Source organism: Heptranchias perlo, chromosome 1 (assembly GCF_035084215.1).
Source record: "Heptranchias perlo isolate sHepPer1 chromosome 1, sHepPer1.hap1, whole genome shotgun sequence".
NCBI lineage: Eukaryota > Metazoa > Chordata > Chondrichthyes > Hexanchiformes > Hexanchidae > Heptranchias > Heptranchias perlo.
Genome location: NC_090325.1, coordinates 138,197,193 through 138,217,476, shown reverse-complemented (window position 1 = coordinate 138,217,476; position 20,284 = coordinate 138,197,193). Strand labels below are relative to the sequence as shown.

At 40.3% G+C, this 20,284-nt stretch overlaps 1 protein-coding gene across 4 annotated transcripts in view; it reads right to left on the bottom strand.

Annotated features, from left to right (window-relative positions):
- Positions 1-4,060: 4,060 nt before the first annotated feature.
- The window catches only part of LOC137326411 (protein transport protein Sec24B-like), a 93,053-nt gene continuing 76,829 nt past the window's right edge, over positions 4,061-20,284 (bottom strand). For all 4 annotated transcript variants that reach the window (XM_067991468.1, XM_067991495.1, XM_067991477.1 and 1 more), the window contains 7 exons: positions 15,819-15,929; positions 13,131-13,306; positions 12,380-12,517; positions 9,941-10,045; positions 8,332-8,424; positions 6,639-6,742; positions 4,061-5,951 (listed from right to left, as the gene is read on the bottom strand). In XM_067991468.1, coding sequence (XP_067847569.1) covers positions 5,837-5,951; positions 6,639-6,742; positions 8,332-8,424; positions 9,941-10,045; positions 12,380-12,517; positions 13,131-13,306; positions 15,819-15,929 — 842 coding nt within the window. In that variant the 3' untranslated portion in view covers positions 4,061-5,836. The remainder of the gene's footprint in view (positions 5,952-6,638; positions 6,743-8,331; positions 8,425-9,940; positions 10,046-12,379; positions 12,518-13,130; positions 13,307-15,818; positions 15,930-20,284) is intronic.

Sequence of the window (20,284 nt, the reverse complement as noted above, 5' to 3'; positions counted from 1 at the left end):
AAAAAAAACCTCATTCTCTGACCACCATCTGCACAGATGCCACCTGTCATTGCTGGATGAATACTTTATTGGACAAACGTGCACTGTTCAGCTTTTATAATTTTTAATGCCTTCAGGCTGGCATTACAGAATAATTTCACGTGTTACTCCAACATGCTCTTAAGTGTTACCATGTTACCTAACCTACTGCTTCTACAAAGTGCTCCCCCAGTTACTTCAGCAGGGCTGGTGGAAGTCTGCTGATGCTCAGATGAAGATCCCCTGGTGCTCGTGATTGGTGACCTCTAGCAATTTGGGGCCTTGATAGATCAGCTGGAGACTGTGCCATCTCAGCTGGAGCAGACGTGCTGTAATCCTGAGAATGGGCAGCATGTGCTACTCCCATTGAGCCACTGCCACTCCCATGGACTTGTAGAACCTCATTCCTAGTGATCTACGGGAAAGCAGACCATAGGAGATCAGGGACACTTTGGAATCCCGTATCAATGTGATTTATCGACCTTTTGAAGCCGGTGGAGATTGAGAAGCCCAGAACCTGAATTGCACCAGTCTGAGCTTCCATCAAAGCCGCCAGAGTTGGTGACGCAGACACCTGTGGGGAGGACCTGGTTGTAGCATCCACAGAGGTGACCATATGTTCCATGGTAGATTGCAGACTGCTGATGCCACTGGTTAGAAGGACGTACCTGCTGGAATGGAATTCCTCTGTAGTCTCAGACATGTTGCGGTAACTCCTAGGCAAGCCGTCCAATACCCTCACAACTGCTGGTGCATGAGATGATTTTGGAAGAAGAATTAATTAAAGTATAAGCATCTTAATCAAATAGCAGAAATCCATTATGGGAGATGGAGAAAAAAAGTTATACTGTAAATAACTGGCAATAAAGTTTTGGGATCGGAAGGACAAAATTACTTGCATCTTAAACAAGAAATGTATAGTAGGTATGTTGAATTACAAATGTATTGGTGATTTTCTCAGTAAGCTGAATATAGAAAGTACTGAGGCGATCTAAAGAAGGGAATAAGAAGGGCAAAGAGAATGAGAATAAATTAGCAGCTAACATAAAAGGGAACCCAAATAGTAAAAGGTGGTCAAAGGAAAGGTGAGGCCGATTAGGGACCAAAAAGATCATCTTGTGGAGGTAGAGGGCATGGCTGAGTACTAAATGAATACATTACATCCGTCTTCACTAGAGAAGAGGATGCTGTCATTGTAGCAGTAAAGGAGGAAGTAGTAGTGATATTGGATAGGATAAAAATCAATAAACAGGAGGTACTTAAAAGGTTGGCAGTATACAAAAGTAGAAACGTCACCTGGTCCGGATGAGATGCATCCTAGGTTACTAAGGGAAGTAAGGGTGGAAATTGTAGAGGTCTGGCCACAATCTTACAATCCTCCTTAGATATGGGAGTGGTGCCGGAGTACTGGAGGATTGCAAATGTTCAAAAAAGGGGAAGAGGGATAAACCTGGCAATTACAAGTTAGTCATCCTAACATCGATGGAGGGAAACTTTTGGATATAATTATCTGGGACAAAATTAATTGGCACTTGGAAAATTATAGGCTAATAAATGAAAATCAGCACAGATTTGTTGAAGGCACATCATGTTTGACTAACTTAATTGAGTTCTTTGATGAAGTAACGGAGAAGGTTGATGAGGGTAGTGCAGTTGATGTGTATGTGGATTTTCAAAAGGTGTTTGACAAAGTACCACTTAATAGATTTGTAAACAAAATTAAAGCCCATGGGATTAAAGGGACAGTGGCAGCGTGAGTACAAAATTGGCTAATGGACAGAAAGCAGAGGGTAGTGGTGAACGGTTATTTTTGAGACTGGAGGGAAGTATTCAGTGGTGTCCCCCAGGGGTCGGTATTTGGAGCACTGCTCTTTTTGATATATATTAATGACCTGGACTTGGATTTACAGGGCATAATTTCAAATATGACATATTTAATGCAGAGAAGTGTGAAATGATACATTTTGGTTGGGCACCGCACTTTAGGAAGAATGTCAAGGCCTTAGAGACAGTGCAGAAGAGATTTACTAGAATGGTACCAGGGCTGAGGGACTTCAGCTATGTAGAGAGACTGGAGAAGCTAGGATTGCTCCCATTACAGCAGAGAAGGTTAAGAGGAGATTTAATAGAGGTGTTCAAAATCATGAACGGTTTTGATAAAGTAAATAAGGAGAAACCGTTTCCAGTGGCAGAAGGGTCGGTAACCAGAGGATAGATTTAAGGTAATTGGCGACATGAGGAATTTGTTTACGCAGTGAGTTGTTATGATCTGGAATGCACTGCCTGAAAGGGTGATGGAAGCAGATTCAATAATAACTTTCAAAAGGGAATTGGATAAATACTTTAAGGGGAAAAAGTTGCAGGGCTATGGAAAAAGATATAGGCAATGGGACTAATTGGATAGCTCTTTCAAAGAGCCAGCACAGGCACGATGGGCCTTCTGTGCTGTATCATTCTATGATTCTATTTTTACTTTGTGATATATTACTTAAGTAAATTTGCTGTATTACAGCAATGGGAAAACTGCTGTCATATTTATGTTGAATGGGATCTTGGTAAACATCAGAATTGCATCCAAGTCCTGGACAACTCAGGAGAAGCACGGGAGATCAAATAGGTATATACATAAATATACATAAAATTTATCTAAGTATCTTGGCTCCAAAATTCCTGGGGCCCTAGCAAGATAAAGCCATCGTTATTTGGACAAGCAGGGAAAGAATTTAGGGTGTCCCTTTACTTGCGTTTTAAACTTGTGCCAGAAGGGACAGGCACGTTTTGCATCCACCTCTTCTGTCTGTATTTAAGTGAAAAAGCAGGACTGATGGCATGCAACTTCTACCTAAAATTCTGCCTCCATTGTAATGTAAGCCTGCATGAGGTAGGAGTACTAGCCTGACAGGACTGGACCCTGGCAGTAGTGGAGCACAGCATTCTTTAAACAGTCACTTTCTCGTAAAGCAAACCCCCCCACTCTCCCAACTCATGGTAACTGCTCCAGTAGTGCTGAAAATGGTGCTGGTATCTGCCCATAATACGTAAATACCCGACTCCAGGATTTGAGACAGGGTCGAGGTGAGACCAAGCTACAGGTTTAAGTCCCACCCTGCCAAGAATCTACTGGTGTTAAGACTTGACAGGAATTTGTAGCCCTTTATGTTTAAATCTGAAAGGGAAGTACTTTATACAACCCCATGCGCATAATTTCCAAAACTAAAAATCTCCACAATATAGGAGGTGGCATTGTTTGTGTTGCTCATTTTGCTTCTCGCTGCCACTATCCATCTCTTCACAGCACGTTGGCCTATGCAAGAACTTTTCTCATTTAGATTATGGGTGATCTTGAAGTATCTCCAGAGATAAAGTAGACTGGGTTGGATAATGATCCAGAACTACCCAGGACTTGAACCTATAAACTAGGCAGAAATACCAATGCTGTACTGAGTGAGCGTTGCTTTGTCAGAGGTGTTGTCCTTTGGATGAGATGTTAAACTGAGATCCTGACTGTTCAGGTGGATGTTAAATTTCATATGGAACTATAGAAAGCAGAGTGAGGAATTTTCCTGGTGTCCTGGCCAACTTTCTTCTCTCAACAAACACCACTAAAAGATTAACTGGTCGTTCATGTTATTTTGGTTTGTAGGATGCTACAGGTGCAGAACGACTGCTGTGTTTGCCTACAAGATGATCATTGCAGTCCAAAAGCAATTCACTATCCGATGCAGCTGAATTATGCAGCATTTATTTCATGCTGCATAATTGTCATTGTTATTTTTAAAAACAAATGGCTTTCTTGCGTCAGAGTGAACTCCTCTGGTGGGCACCACCAAATGGTGGTCAACCCACTTCAGAGATATGTTTGAAGCCTGACATTGATTCCAAATGTCTTTGAAAGAATTTAATTATTGAGAAATATCTAGTAAAACCAATCAATTAAAATAACCTGCAACTGAACAAAAGGGCAACATAAGTATTACCATATAAAAGTAGGAGATACAGGAACATATTGGATAACGTGTAAATGATGCAGACAAAAAATAAATATTTATTCAATTTTTATAGACTTTATTTTGACCAAATACAAGCCATGGGTTTAATTATTTTTTTCCATTATCAATCACAGGTCTTTATCTTGACCGTATTGGTGCACTTCATCCCCCTACACAGTCCAATCCCGGGCAACTCAAGCTCCATTAATGGCCACCCTCTCATGCTCATTCAACACATTGCTTCCAACGAAACATCGACTAAATACCTAGGCCTTGAACTCACACCTCTTGTAATTTCCCTTATTCACTTCTCACCAAGATTCTCTCTAAGTATAGACAGATTAAGCTTGACTGCTACTCAGTTTGACCACTGGAGATAGGGGTTTGGGTTATCATAAGATCCTTCCTTTTTAGACTTGCTCACCATACGATGCCCTTTTGTTACTGTTTCACTCATCGTGTGGAACAATTAGAAGGTTATTTCATTCGTGCACTTTGTTAGCTTTTCCTAATAATCATTATATACTGGATGGATGCTGTACTTGATATTTTGAGTGTTATAGGTAGCAGAAAACAACAGAAGTTACAGTTTGTTAAAGTTCAGGAAGTTATTTATTAGCATGTCAGTGTTCTAAACCTCCCTTTATATCCGGTACATTTATTCAGCTAAGAGCTGTTGCACACATTCAAGCTTTTTGCTTCCCCTAGAGTTTAACCAACCATAGACATGGGATGTATATTGCATGAGGATGTACATTTAAAATGGCCTATCCATTACATCAGCTCTAGTCAGACAAGTATGATATGAAAGATAAACAAGCATACTTAGATGCACCAACAAAAAAAAAATCCGACAGAGCTCTTTTAATCAATAGCTGGTCAGAAATTAATTCCACACAAAAGATGCAAAACAAAATTACAAAGAAAAATAATTTGAATTTTCTTTTAAAAAAATATGGTAGTCTTTGCCAGTTGAACTGGAAGATGGCACAGAATACCTGCATTCAGATCCTCTCTCGTCTCAAATGGCCCGCGTGGGGCAGGAGGAATTTGATCACAAAACATTCAACACTGTTGCATACAGTTTACTCTTTCACTTTTAATAGAACCTAGTTAGGTTGATACTTTTTTTGTACATTACTTTACAAAGTTGGTTAAATTTTCTATGTACACATTGAATTTTATAATGTGCATTCTCTAAACCACATTCAACAGCCCTGCAAGTGATCTTGGCTTGTACTTTAATGCGGACTGTATTTGATAACAATCCAGTAAAAATTCCTACCTGTATAAGCATCACCTCTACCCACTGCCAATACCAGTGAAAAATCAACATGTACACTGATACATTACACACAGGAAAATTAGATCAAAAATGTTAACAAAATTTTATAGAAGAAACAGGGCTTGTACATGGTAATAAATAAATCTATTCTATTTGTATTAAGTAACAAGGCCTCTATGCTCCTGCTCTATCTAGAATAAAACATTCAAGCCCATTCTTTAACGCCATTATTAGAATTCCAACAGTACAATGGCATTATCATCTCACTGTATTGCAGAGCAGAATTACACATTACAGTGTAGTAACTTCAAGAATTTATTCTGCAAGGTTGGAAGTTTTATTGACCAGCTTTTCCTATTCCTACCATCAGTATAAAAACCTTTATCAGGACTGAAACACTGTTGAAGATATCCACCTCATATTGTACCTCAACACAAAATCCATCCTCCAAGGTAAACGAATGTCTGCTTCAGATGACAGTACTGCCCCATCTCCCCAAAACCAAGAAAATCACTGATCAGTTCCAACTCACAAACTATAATTTTTACTTGGAGATTTGCTGCTGAATGTGAAGAAGAAATTCATAATATGACAACGCAGATTCTGTTCTGTCCTCCACCAACTTCTGGAAAAAGTTTGCTTTGAAAGGACCATCATCCCTGTTGATATTTAATAACACCATGTAACAAACATTCAGGGTATTGAACTCTACAATTATCACAATTCGAGAGGCAACTAAAAAACAATATTTACATTTGCAAATATACAACAGTTATAGTCCAGTGTTGCACATGTATTTTACAAGTACCTACATTAAGAAATGCCAAATCTGTCACTGGTTTATCATCTAAATAACTATTGGCAATGGTGTAAATAACAAAAAACATAATTTTAGTTCCTGGTATATATAAAATGAGCTGGAATCACAGTCTCAATGCAACCTAGTTAAATTTGTAGATGACACCATAGTAGGGAGGACTGGATTAAGAGGAGGCAGCCAAAGTCTTACAAAGACATCTCAATAGGTTGGTATCCAAGCTGATTAATGGCAAAGATCTAAATTGGAGGGATGCGTACTTCACGGTTTGGATAGAATTTTCTAAGGAGGAAAATGAAAAAGACCTAGGGGTATTGACTTCTGGATAAATCTAGGACACTGGATTAATTTGAAACAGCTGGAAGCTGTAATGCAGAGACGACAACAATGCCATTCTGGAACAGAGGTAAAATGGGTCTAAGAGCTTTCTTCATCTGAACCTATCTTGTGAGCTATTTGGTTTTTCTGTACTGCTATATTGAAATGCCCTTTAAATTAAAACTGAATCAACAAAGTGCCAAATACTTACTTCACAATGTAAATAATCGATAAGAACGGTCTGCTGTCTCGAAGCCAGGAAACAAAACTGCTTGTTCTTTGTGATAAAGTTGTATTCAATTCTGGTAGCTGAGTCTTTTCCCCCAAAAATAGGGAACAGTATTATGGAGGTGAGAGAAAGGAAGAAACAAGATAAGAAAAAAATATATAATCTATAGCACTTTACAGCCAAATTTACTTTTGAAGTGTAATCACTCTTGTAATGTAGGAAATGCGGCAGCCAATTTGCACACAGCAAGGTCCCAGAAACAGCAATGAAATAAGTGACCAGATCATCTGTTTTAGGTGTTGGATGAGGGATAAATGTTTACCAGGACGCGAGGAGAACTCCCCTGCTCTTCTTTGAATAAAGGGCACGAGCGTGGGAAGCACGGGCGCGGGGCAGGGCGCGGGAAGCACGGGCGCGGGGCAGGGCAGGGCGTGGGAAGCACGGGCGCGGGGCAGAGCGCGGGAAGCACGGGCGCGGGGCAGGGCGTGGGAAGCAGGGGCGGGGGGATGGGAAGCAGGAAGAAACAGGGGGCGGGAACATGATCTGGGTCTAAGGCAGTGGGGGGGGGGGGGGGGGTGGGGGGGGGGGAAAGAGAGGGAGAACGTGGTCCTGATGGGGAAGTGGAGCACGGTTTCCCCTGTTGGATCTGCATCACAGTTTTGAGTATGAACGGCAGCAAGTTGATTTCTCGGAATGCCCTGTGGAAGCGCAGCAAGTGATGTCATCGGACGGCCCCAAATCCGTAGGTTAGGACAGTGTCACTATTCACTTTGTAATGTAAAAGGTGATTCCCCCTTTCTCCCCACTTTCTACCCAATAAACCTGAAACAATCTATGACTCACACACAGTGCCCCATCAGTCACCGCAGCTCTCTCCCACAGTGTTTAGTTTGACGGAGAGATTAGTGACAACGTGGGTACTTCCGGTTTTTGATCGACCCGTGACGTCCTCCTGCACATGCACTGGACCACCCAATGACATCACAGCGCATGATAAAGAGCTACGGATCTGCTAGTGATGTCACTTCCAATGACGTCACCCTCACCCGTTCTCGTTGAATGAAATGCACCTCACTAAACCAAACTTGCAGCTCAAATTATGGAAATGACCACACCACCTGAGGAAGGGGGAAGCCTCCAAAAGCTTGTGGGATTAAAAATAAAATTGTTGGACTATAACTTGGTGTTGTAAAATTGTTTACAATGGATCAAATTACACATTGCAGAGAACTTAAATTACTCTAAGGCAGACTGGATCAAAGTACACTTTCCAGACAAAGGGTTGGATGAGCATTGTCCTCCCACTTCCTCTTGGCGACAATAACGAATTTGTGTATTTGCAACACAGGGTTGTAAATAGACGCAGCCCAATGTTACTGAAGCCACACATTCACACCATCTAGAGGCTAGCCCAGGAATGGAATTGGTAGAAGCTCACTGGCTCAGCCATTCCAAATAAACTCACTTTAAGATGGAGATAAAAACTCTTAAAAATCTTCTAGAAAATGTATTATAAACGAGAGCTGTATTCACACCATCAGTTGTTATATTTTAAAACTATTCAAGAATATAGCAGCTAACTGATTTCTTCCACTATTTGAGGGCAAGAAATACACAGTAATAAACACAGAACAATGCATTAATTTTATTCTTATTCAGACCTCTATCAACTTACCATATTTTGTGGTATAGAAGCATAGTTAGAAAATCCGAGCACTTCACTAATAAAGTTGTTGCTGCAGTGTTTGCCAATCCAAAGGTACATAGCCTAAAAGCAAAAAAAAACCCATCCATTGGTGAAGTTGTTCCTCTCAGACTATAACTCAACCCAAATTGAAGTGAAAAAAAACAAATGCCTTCCTAGGAAAGAAAAACACATCACCTTGTAACATGAACAAGAGAAGGAAAAGAACTAATCATCTTAGGGAGACAGCCTTTATATAATTGGAAAGGAAAGGTTATGTGGACAATACCACATAGTCATGACATCCCAGATTTCTGGACGTCTTAAGGTACTATACCACCATGATTATCCACAGTCAAATTCCATTTGTTCTCATGGTAAGTGGAAGACGATGGAACCAAGAGTCAATCTGTGACTTGCAGACCAGTACTAGATTGTTTGTAGACAATGTAAGCTTAGTTACATTCCAGACAAGTGAATTATATCTATATTTTTCCCAACTTTAGAGAACTAACCAATGTCTAAGTCGCATAAGCTGGTTGCAGAAACTTATTAAACCCTAGATGAATTGTTCTTCTGGTGCTTTTCCAAGGTATTATTCAAAAGGTCTAACATGTAAAAATCATATGACTAATTAAGACTCTACTGCACCAATGCCCGAAGTAATAGTCAGCTACTAGACTGAGCTATTTGGTTAGTGAAGGGACTTTGAACAAAATTAGTTTTCTTCTTCAGTCTTTTTTGGAATTTATCCAATATAGTTTTCAACATTTATAGGCGCCACCATAAATTGAACTGTCATTTGTAGGGCTGGCACTGGATCAGTTTCTCACCAGCCCAGCCAGATTTTTGAAATCAACACTGGTTAACAGCTCCAAGTAGCAATACACAGCTATTTTTATTTAATATTGCATTTTGAAGCCTTCCAACATGCGATATAAAAAGACGTTGCCTGATGGACACTTAAAACTGTCAACCAGTGGCAATTTCAAAAACACATCGGAGATAGTCTCTCTTAGGTGACAATACTAGTCATTTTTGGCTGTCAGCTCTATGGGCTATTTTTAAAATCATGTCAGGAACTTTTGGCAGAGCCTGCATGATGCAAAATCATCACACCAACAGACTTCCTAGAACGGATGTAAATTCAGAAACTATACTTTGCATAAATCATACTATTTAATATGACACTGGAACTTGTTCACTGAAATAGGTTGCACCTACAAGTTGAAAGCAGATTATAGCACCATCAACAGAAAAATGCTCTCACCCCCTCAGGAGCAATGTATGTGCAACCAGGCAGGGATAAAAAAAGGACATTAATCTTACGCCCCATGATGGGCAGGTATCCCTGGTGACTTTTACTGTTTGATAGATTTACTCATGATGAAAATATTTAGATTTGAACGCAGACTTAACTGCATATACGACCAATTTCTACAAAACACTTAGAATATCTATAAATGAACAAGACTCTCCTCATTTCATACTCCAATTTCCCCCTAAATATTAAAAACAGAACTCCAATACTTTTTCAATAAAAATACTGCCAAACACAGAATTACACACAAGTCTAGCATTTTCATTATGAACTACTTACAGAACCACAATCCATCAAGAAAGCACCTTCCTTTGACAGTTTTTCTGCAGAAAGTTGCAGAATAGGTGGCTGAGGAATAGTTTTCTCACTGACAGTGATGGAACCCTACCAGAAATACAGAAAAAAATCAATTATTCATTAGCAAAGCAATGAAACAAGGAGAAAAAAATTATATTCCTTGTAATTTCCTTCAAATCTGAGCCGTGGGGCTCTAAGACTAGACAACTGAACCTATACGCAGGAAGTGTGTGCCCCAACCTGGTGCTCAGACTTAAATGGAACAGTAGAGCTTTCAAACTCACCGTGGTGCAGGTACAAATCTGCACACTTTGAAGGCGCAGCAAATAGGACACGTAAAATAAATGGTACACCCTGTGCCTCACAAAATGTTTAATTATAACTGACAAGTACAATTCCTCTGTTGGAGACAGACCAACAATTCCAAAAAAAAATGTGCCCTGCTGGCACTATCTGAATATCAAGTTTCAAGGTTAAAATGAAAAATGTAAACATCTTCACAACATATCAGTGACAAATTTTGGACTAAAGCATATTTTGACCTTATAAAAAAAAATTGTGGGTATAGAGATAAATTTACCATGATATCTAACATAAACATAACTGCACCAAAACAAATAGGCCTGGCAAGAATGAACAAGGTATACTATGAAGTAGCAGTTTCTGTTAGATGCAGAATAGCAAATACCGCTACCTCAAAACTGTGAACACGCTCTATCAAGGCAGTAATATGCGACACAAAATGTGCATAATTTATACAGGAAAAAAGGAAAGAGATTAATTTATTTTATTAGTTTTTAAAAAGGAAAACTGAAGTGGAAGACATACTAAAATTGGCTAATTTAATAATTCCCTGCTGACCTAAAACATTAAGTAAAATGCTTTTTTAAAAAATCATGGATGCCCTTAAAACAGAATGGACAGCTGTAACACGAAAGGTGTGATTGCAGTAGAGAGGGTACAGAGGAGATTTACGAGGATGTTGCCAGGACTGGAGAATTTTAGCTGTGAGAAAAGACTGGATAGGCTGGGGTTGTTTGCTTTGGAACAAAGGAGGCTGAGGAGAGATTTAACTGAGGTATATAAAATTATGAGGGGCTTAGATAGAGTGGATAGGAAGGACCTATTTCCCTTAGCAGAGGGGTCAGTGACCAGGGGGCAAAGATTTAAAGTAATTGGTAGAAGGTTTAGAGGGGAGCTGAGGAGAAATCTTTTCACCCAGAGGGTGGTGGGGGTCAGGAATTCACTGCCTGAAAGCGTGGTAGAGGCAGAAACCCTCAACTCATTTAAAAAGTACTTGGATGTGCACTTGAAGTGCCGTAACCTACAAGGCTATGGACCAAGTGCTGGAAAGTGGGACTAAGCTAGATAGCTCTTTTTCGGCTGGCATGGACACAATGGGCCGTGTGGCCTCCTTCTGTACTGATGGGATACTATAGTCCTATTTGGTAGGCAACAGAGAAAACTCATCTCTTACACTTTTATTCAATGCAGCCCCCAAAAAAGCAGGCAGATTAAAAACACTTACATTTATATAGCGCCTTTCATGACCTCAGGACGTCTCAAAGCACCTTACAGTCCATGAAGTACTTTTGAAGTGTAGTCACTGTTGTAAAGTAGGACTAGTGGACTGGACGGCAAACCCTATAACAGAGTTGGCCGTCCACATTATCAGTGAGATATAGCCACTGTTCAGTCCTTTACACACTCATAATTGCAAGAGTTACCGGCACTGAAATAAGAACTCCACATTTATAGCAGGTACACAAAGCACTCAGGGGCCACAAAGGAAAAAAAGTGGGCCCTTTTAATTTCTGGATGCTTGATGTCCTCTTTACCTGGCTATTTTGAACACAGATCTCATCTCTCCCTCCCAGACACAGAATAGGTTAGATGTGGGGTAAAGCTCCCTTTACATTGCCCAACAAGGTACCCTACTATTGTAAGAGTAGGTCATTTCTGCCTCACTTGCTAGTTATCCTCAGCATCTCTCTGAGCAGGAACAGTTTCAAGTTGTGCTTCCTAGGAACTAGGCTGACTGTGTCCGAATGTACTTTTCTTCTTCATTTGAGACCCTTATTTGCCATTCAAGTGTAGAATTTTACCTCATCAGTCTGGCCTTTGCATAAATCCATGTTACAGAGATGAAAGGACCATTAGGCAAAATATGGAAGTATCTGTCAAATGATTTTCACCCCAAGGCCACTGTTTTCTTTGCCCATCACTGGAAAGAACACTGATGAAATTAGTTCTGACGCTGAGGCAAGGGGATAATTTTTTAAAAATCTTCCTCTTGTAGAATGGTCCACCACCTGCCACCAATACCAGGTCTACAAAAGTCTTACTTTTTTTTAAAAAAAGGATTTTTAAAAAAACTATTAATTTTACGGTGAAAATGTTTTGTAATGCTATCTTGCTGACCTCATCAGACAGATTGTCTATTCTGTACAAGTTGGGATGAATCCTAAGCATCAGATGAACTAATGGCTGAGTCTTCATCTCACACATGGCAAACACCCGCTTGTCCAATCGAGTGCTGGCGCCAGTTCTGAATGCTTTCTGTAAGAACAAGGATTATACAAGATATTATTAGTCGTGCTCTACAAATTAATAATTACCTTACCTACTCACTCAGAAAAATTTACAATCTTGAAAAGTGAAAGTGTGCAAACAGTTCACAACATCCTTATTGTCAGCCAGAACTCCATTAGCTTGGTACGCTGTGCCTGTCACAAAGCACGTGGTCTAGGGGTCCAGAGTTGCTGCTCTTAGTGTCCTTGAATAGCACAATAGCACGAGAGGGCGAGTCCTTAAAATATTTTAAGAGAATTCAGGAGGCATGATGTGACAATGGGCATCTAAGGGAACAGTCATGGCAATTAACAATAATAAATACTCTGGAGGATTTTGTACAATATTTAAAACCAGTAGGGCTCAAAGCTATTGTTAGTGGCTTGATGTGATGCAACTGTCCTGAACCAAGTTATGCATTTTTAAAACATAATAGAACCACTGTGCAATGTACTGGTTTCTAATCTTTAACCATCAGCAAGCTCCTGCTAGAAGGGAAAAATGTACACAAGATTCAGGCTTATTTTGAATAAGCCCCATTTATGTAAATACAGTTTCAGTCATTATGCAAGGTGAGATGGTCATTACTTTTTAGATGTACCTGTTTCAGAAGAGCCAGAATATAAAGGGCAAACAGCCTGAGGGAGTTTGGAGCCACTAATACAGACTGCTGGAGGTTAGAAACAGTGGAACGATACGCAGATAAGGAATCTACGACAGCGTTTACCAAGGCATCTCTGGCATCAGATAGACTTGATGAAACAGATCGATCAACAGCTGAGGAACAAAAGATAAGTTATAGATTAAGGTACAAAAATACTGAAGCTACATAGTTATTAATGGCATCCGATATCTTCAAATGCTTAAAGGGGAATGAACATGAGGGATGTCACTGTGAAGAGTACAGGAGACCTGAAGATAGCTCTCAGTATTCCCAGTTTTAGAACTGGCAAGGTATATTATTATAATTTTTTTTAAAACACAGGTGGAAGTACTTTGAACAGAAATTACTCCCCCATTCTTCTTGCCTTAGGAAGACTGCGGAGGAAGGCTATTAAATTTACATTCATTTTAAAGTGAAAATCCATCCCTGCCTCAGCTCATCTGCTGCTGAAACCCTCATCCGTGTCTTTGTTACCTCTAGACTCAACTATTCCAATGCTCTCCTGGCCGGTCTCCCACCTTGCATCCTCCGTAAACATGAGCTCATCCTAAACTCTACTGCCCGCATCCTAACTCACACCAAGTCACGTTCACCCATCACCTCTGTGCTCGCTGACCTACATTGGTTCCCGGTCTGGCAACATCTCGATTTTAAAATTCTCATCCTTGTTTTCAAATCCCTCTACGGCCTCACCCCAACGTATCTCTGTAACCTCCTCCAGCCCCACAATCCTCCGAGATCTCTGCGCTCCACCAATTGTGGCCTCTTTTGCATCTCCGATTTTCTTCGTTCCACCATTGGTGGCCGTGCCTTTAACTGCCTAGGCCGTAAGCTCTGGAATTGCCTTCCTAAACCTCTCTACCTCTCTCAGCCTTCTTTAAGACGCTCCTTAAAACCTACCTCTTTGACCAAGCCTGTCCTAATATCTCCTTATGTGGCTCAGTATCAAATTTTGTTTGGTAATGCTCCTGTGAAGCGCCTTGGGACGCTATATAAATGCAAGTTGTTGTTGTTAACATTCAAGTGTTTTTTTCAGCACAGTCCAGGATGCACAAAGTATACATTGAACAACAAGATATGGAAGCTATTGTTTGCTGGTTCTATCAGGAAATTGTCTCTGTCCATTACTTTGTGAATCCAACAAGTACAGTTGGGGTTTCAACTTATTTCAAGCCTTAATCCTTAAGCCTCTGTGTTCTGAGAAGTTCAAGATAATCACCTTCCAAATATTATCCAAGCAGTACTGCTAGGACCCTGGCTTGTCAACATGTGCCTCAATGATACATACTGCCATACAGGTATTCCACAGGACAGATCCAGATTCAAAATCAACTTTAAGCCCTATCAAGATAAAATGCTACAATTCAGTCTGACATCAGCACTCTGTAATTTTATGAAGTGCCAATTTCTGGTGGCATCTTTCTGTGACAGCAGACTCTGAAACTCGCTAGTTTAGGCACCTTCCAAAGGGGCAGAAGTGGTATTTTGGAAATTACAACATTGCACGATTAAAAACCCCAATTGCTCTATCAAGAAAAATCCCAATAGACAATCCAACATAAGACCTACCATTCATAAAGACCACTACAAATGAACCTTTTCACACATTCTCCACAGCCTCAAGAAGTTACTATAGATCAAACGACTTCTGACACTCTACTGTGGTGGTCATAAAGTACCAGGCTGTGATTGCAGCCCCCATCAGCATTAGCATTAGTGACCAATGCCTCATACAGGATGTGATTCCACCTGGAAGAAGCTTGGACCCAGCAAGTACAGGCCCCCCCCCCCCCCCCCCCTTACAACACTTACCACATCAACAGGCTTTTTCAAGTAGTACAGCTGGCCCCATTCTAAAGGGTGGATGTACAACATAGCTGCCAAAAGCTGGACCGAAGTTATCACTGTGGCACGTTACATCAACTTGGATCCCAGCTGACAGCATGAACACTTAATGTTACTGTTCAGTAAACTACACACATCTGTCATCCCAGCAACTTGCAGGGATACTAAAGGAAGTGGCAGATGTTCTCAACAGAAATAGGGTCCAGCTTTGTATACAGATCCACTATTTGGAAGCAATCAATCTAATCTGTGACATATGTGGCCATAAGGAATCAAAACCAATGGGAACGTTTCAGATTTTTGCTGTCGATTCTGAGACAACAGGACAATAGCCCAATGGTCAGGAGCTTCCTGGATAATCAGGTCAACAAGCATTTTGGCACTAGTAGGCTCCAGGCTGACCTGAAGATGTATGTCATCAGAAACTCACGATCAATGTCTGCACTATTATAGGATCCTCCCATTGGAGAGTGAATGAACAGAAAGAATGTCAGATTTCCTAACTTACATATGGTCTTATTCTTTGAAAGAAGTCCACCCTTCTATACAAAGCTGCCACACAGTCTATCCTGCACTCAGGACAATAAATCCAATATTGATAAACTCAGCTCATCTGTGATCAAGGGGGCAAACCTCAGTAGTCAATAAGCTGCTCCAAAGCACCACCAACCATATTCACATTTTGTAAAGAGAGAACCTAGAATCTTGTGTTCTGGTGTCTTCACTCATTACCTGGATTTCCCTATCACATTTTACCACTATGTTAGAATAGCCACTTACCCATGGTAGCTAGAAGGCAAGTAATAGCCTGCACATCTGCTCCTGCATAAACATCAGCCACAGAGTTCACAACAGGTAAACACAAAGTATGCACTCGAATTCGACGCTCACCTGCCGAAAGCAAAAATTAAAAAGTCATTACAAATCTTGAAATATTTAGTGTAAGGAAAGGAATGAGGTATATGTCTTCTGTTGGCTGGTTTTAGCACAGATATGAACCAGAGTACAAAATGACGTTCTCCACTTTGCCTTTTTGCTAAAAACAGTGAGTAGAGGAAAATACAAACCCCAAACTTGTGCTTCACATCACTTTTTATAAAAACAACCAAGTTCCACCTGTTTACAATGAAGTTATATAAAATACATACAATACATATTTCAGGAAATGAAAGTCAGAAGTCTGATATTTATCCATATTTCCTGGCTTTATTGATAGATGATAAACCAAACGGTAGGGATCCCATAGATTGATCACTGCTACTTTGTAACTGAACAAAATATGCAGAAGCTACATTTGATTACTGAATCAAATTTTTGGTGATTCAGTAATCATGAGGGCAATGCGGTTGATGTGTAGATGAACTTTCAAAAAGCATTTGATAAAGTGCCACATAGTAGGCTTGTCAGCAAATTTGAAGCACAAGGAATAAAAGGGGCAGTGGCAGCATGGATACGAAATTGGCTAAGCGACAGGAAACAGAGAATAGTGGTGAACGGTTGTTTTTCGGACTGAAGGAAGGTGTACAGTGGTGTTCTCCAGGGGTCGGTAATAGGACCCTGCATTTTTTGATATATATTAATGACTTGGACTTGGGTGTACAGGGGTCAATTTCAAAATCTGCAGATGACACAAAACGTGGAAGTGTAGTAAACAGTGAGGAGGATAGTGATAGACTTCAAGAGGACATAGACAGGCTGGTGGAGAGGGCAGACACATGACAGATGAAATTTAATGCAGAGAAGTGCGAAGTGATACATTTTGGCAGGAAGAACGAGGAGAGGCAATATAAACTAAATGGTACAATTCCAAAGGGGGTGCAAGAATGGGGAGACCTGGGGGTATATGTGCACAAATCTTTGAAGGTTATAGGACAGGTTGAGAAAGCGGTTAAAAAAGCATGCGGGATCCTGGGCTTTAGAAATAGAGGCATAGAGTACAAAAGCAAGAAAGTTATTTGGAACCTTTATAAAAACACTGATTCGGCCACAATTGGAGTATTGTGTCCAATTCTGAGCACCGCACTTTAGGAAGGATATGAAGGCCTTAGAGTAGGTGCAGAAAAGATTTACTAAAATGGTTCCATGGATGAGGGACTTCAGTTACGCGGATAGACTGGAAAAGCTGGGGTTGTTCTCCTCCTAAGGGCAGAGAAGGTTGAGAGGAGATTTGATAGAAATGTTCAAAATCATAACTGGTTTAGATAAAGTAAATAAAGAGAAACTGTTCCCATTGGCAGAAGAGTCGAGAACCAGAGGACACAGATTTAAGGTGATTGGCAAAAGAACCTAAGACGGCATGAGGAGAAACTTTTTTACGCAGCGAGTAGTTATGATCTAGAATGCATTGCCTGAAAGGGAGGTGGAAGCAGATTCAATCGTGACTTTCAAAAAGGAATTGGATAAATATTTGAAGGGAAAAAATTTGCAGGGCTATGGGGAAAGAGCGGGGGAATGGGACTAACTGGATTGCTCTTACAAAGAGCCGGCACTGGCTCAATGGGCCGAATGGCCTCCTTCTGTGCTGTAACGATTCTATGAATTACTACAAGTAGATTTTTCAGGTGTGGGAGAAAAATTCCTTTATAAATCAGCAGCACTGCTATACATGGTTAAAACATGATTAGTTGTTCGAACAATTATTTTTTAATATACCTGAAATGTGTTAATCAGCCTCAGAAAACTATGAAGAATCTGATGGTAGTGGACTACTTTACATCCAAAATCTCTCATCATCGTTCGAATGATGAGCTACACCCAAAATGTTAATCTGTCTTTTCTCTTAACAGTTGCTGATGGATCTGCTTTGTATTTCTAGTATTTTTTGTTTCTATTTCAGATTTCCAGTACTTTTTTTTCTTTTTATCTTCATTATACGCATGTTATTCCGCTCCAGTACTTGCAAAGAAAAGGGGAACTGAAAGCCAGGATTTCAGCTTAGATCGCATGTCTGTTTATCTTCTTTGTGCATCATTTGGTAACAAGTTACAGATCACAATAAACTTCAAGCTCTCTTTATAGGGGCTAATTAGACAAATGTATTTTTATTTACAGCGACATACCGATAAAGGACAGAAAATAAGGGAGGATACAAGTTGGACCACTACAAGAAGATACAACAAAAAACATGTTCTTTTAATTGATACCTACCCTGGTAACGGATTTAGAATGTATTATAAGACCATGCCCAATTAGAGCCTGTTAAAGTATCAATAGAAAAGAGAACACTTGCATAGTCCAAACACAATCGCCTGGAGATTGCCACTAATATTATTAACCACCAACAAAAATTCTAACAGTACTTCTGTGAACAAATGGGTAAGTATCCCAAGATTCAAAATTCAAGTACTTGGGCAGCTAGCTGATCATCTTGGACACCTATCATGATGAATATATAAAGTTACATAATGTTATAGAATGATAAAACATTAGAAATATTTTCATGAAATTTTGGCAGGCGTTACCGTTTTCTGAATTATCTTCCTTGGTGTTTATGCATAAATATCAAAACATAATCCGTGGCTCAGTGGTACCACTTTCGCCTCAGAGTCAGAAGGTTGTGGATTCAAGTCCCACTCTAGAGACTTGAGCACAAGATCTAGACTGACACTCCAGTGGAGTACTGAGGGAGTGCTACACGGTCGGAGGAGCTGTCATTCGGATGAGATGTTAAACAGAGGCCCCGTCTATCCTCTCAGCTGGATGTAAAAGTTCCTATGGCACTATTCGAAGAAGAGCAAGGGAGTTCTCCCTGGCGTCCTGGTCAATATTTATCCTTCAACTGACATCACTAAATAGCAGGCTATCTAGTCATTATCACATTGCTGTTTGTGGGATCTTGGTATGCGCAAATTGGCTGCCGCATTTCCTACATTACTGTGCTTTGGAATGTCCGGAGATTGTGAAAAGTGCTAAAAGGCAAGTTTTTCTTTTTTCTTCACAATGTCTACTTAACAATAAAGCCAAAGCTCACCACCATGGCCCAAAAGGGTAAAGGCAGTATCTGGTGCACTGTTAAGCCATACTGCTTTGATTGATGGGCAAAACATGATTGCTTGCTTTGACATTACCTGTATACCGAAGGGCTGCAATCAGGGAAACACCCGCCCCCCCGGCAGAATGTAAAATTCAAATTACTGTAATGTACCTGTAATGAATCTGTAATCAATAATCTGTATTGAGTATAATGCAATGAGACACCCCAGAGTGTCATGAACTGTAATTATGCACAATGTGTTCATTGAACTGTACTTGATTTAACCTGCAAATTGTATAATCTGTATTGTGTACGTTTGGAATGTGATATGACAACTGGATTGTATGTTTTTGCTACAAATTTTATGAATGAAGTATATTTTTTGAAAAAAATGTGATATCTATGTGAATGTTTAATGACCTATCCTCTCTTTGGTACCATACTGATACCCACCTTTTTCCTCTCTCTCCAAAGAATGACTTGGACAATTTGGAATCAAAGCACAACTGGACTAACAGCTGGGTGCACTATAGTTCATCACGGAGGAAATGTTAACCTACATGGTGGCTTCAATCGTGCATTTGCGCCCCAGGGACTGAGTAATGTATGGGACACTGTTCCAAAAGCGTGTGACTACTATGATGTCTGACATGGGATCCATTAAGCAAGGAACCCAGCAATTAGTGCTGGACAGTCTTGGAGTCTTAGGTTAGTAGATGAGGTGTCAAGCTTCTCGAGTGTTGTTGCAGCTGCACCCATCCAGACAAGTGGAGAGAATAAAACACTTTTACTATCTTTAAGGACAAGTTACCCACAATCAAGAGCAGAAAAAATGTACCCGAAAACTCCGTACAGCTTTATCTGCAATCAACTGAGGATCACTTTACATAGCATTTGAAATGGCTGCCAGGCAACTTATACTGCTCATCAGTGAGAATGATGATTACAAACCTTTACCTATCCACAGTGCAAATTAAAAAGTGCAAAAAACATCTTAAAACTATGTACAGCAGCTCGAATGTTGTTATTTCAGTCCAGTTTCTAATCCATTAATCCATGCTGTAAGCAGGAACAGGAAGTGGCTTTGGTCAGGCAGTAAGGTCAGGAAATTATGTTAGTGTCTTAATGATCCCGATTACATTTATTCATGACGTTCCTGCCTGTTTCAGATGGGAGCTCTGACTGCCAAAAATCCCCCCCTCCCCCGCCAGAAAATCAGGCATGTTCTGCAACTGCCACAAACTGGGCGGGATGAACTGACGCATCATTTGTT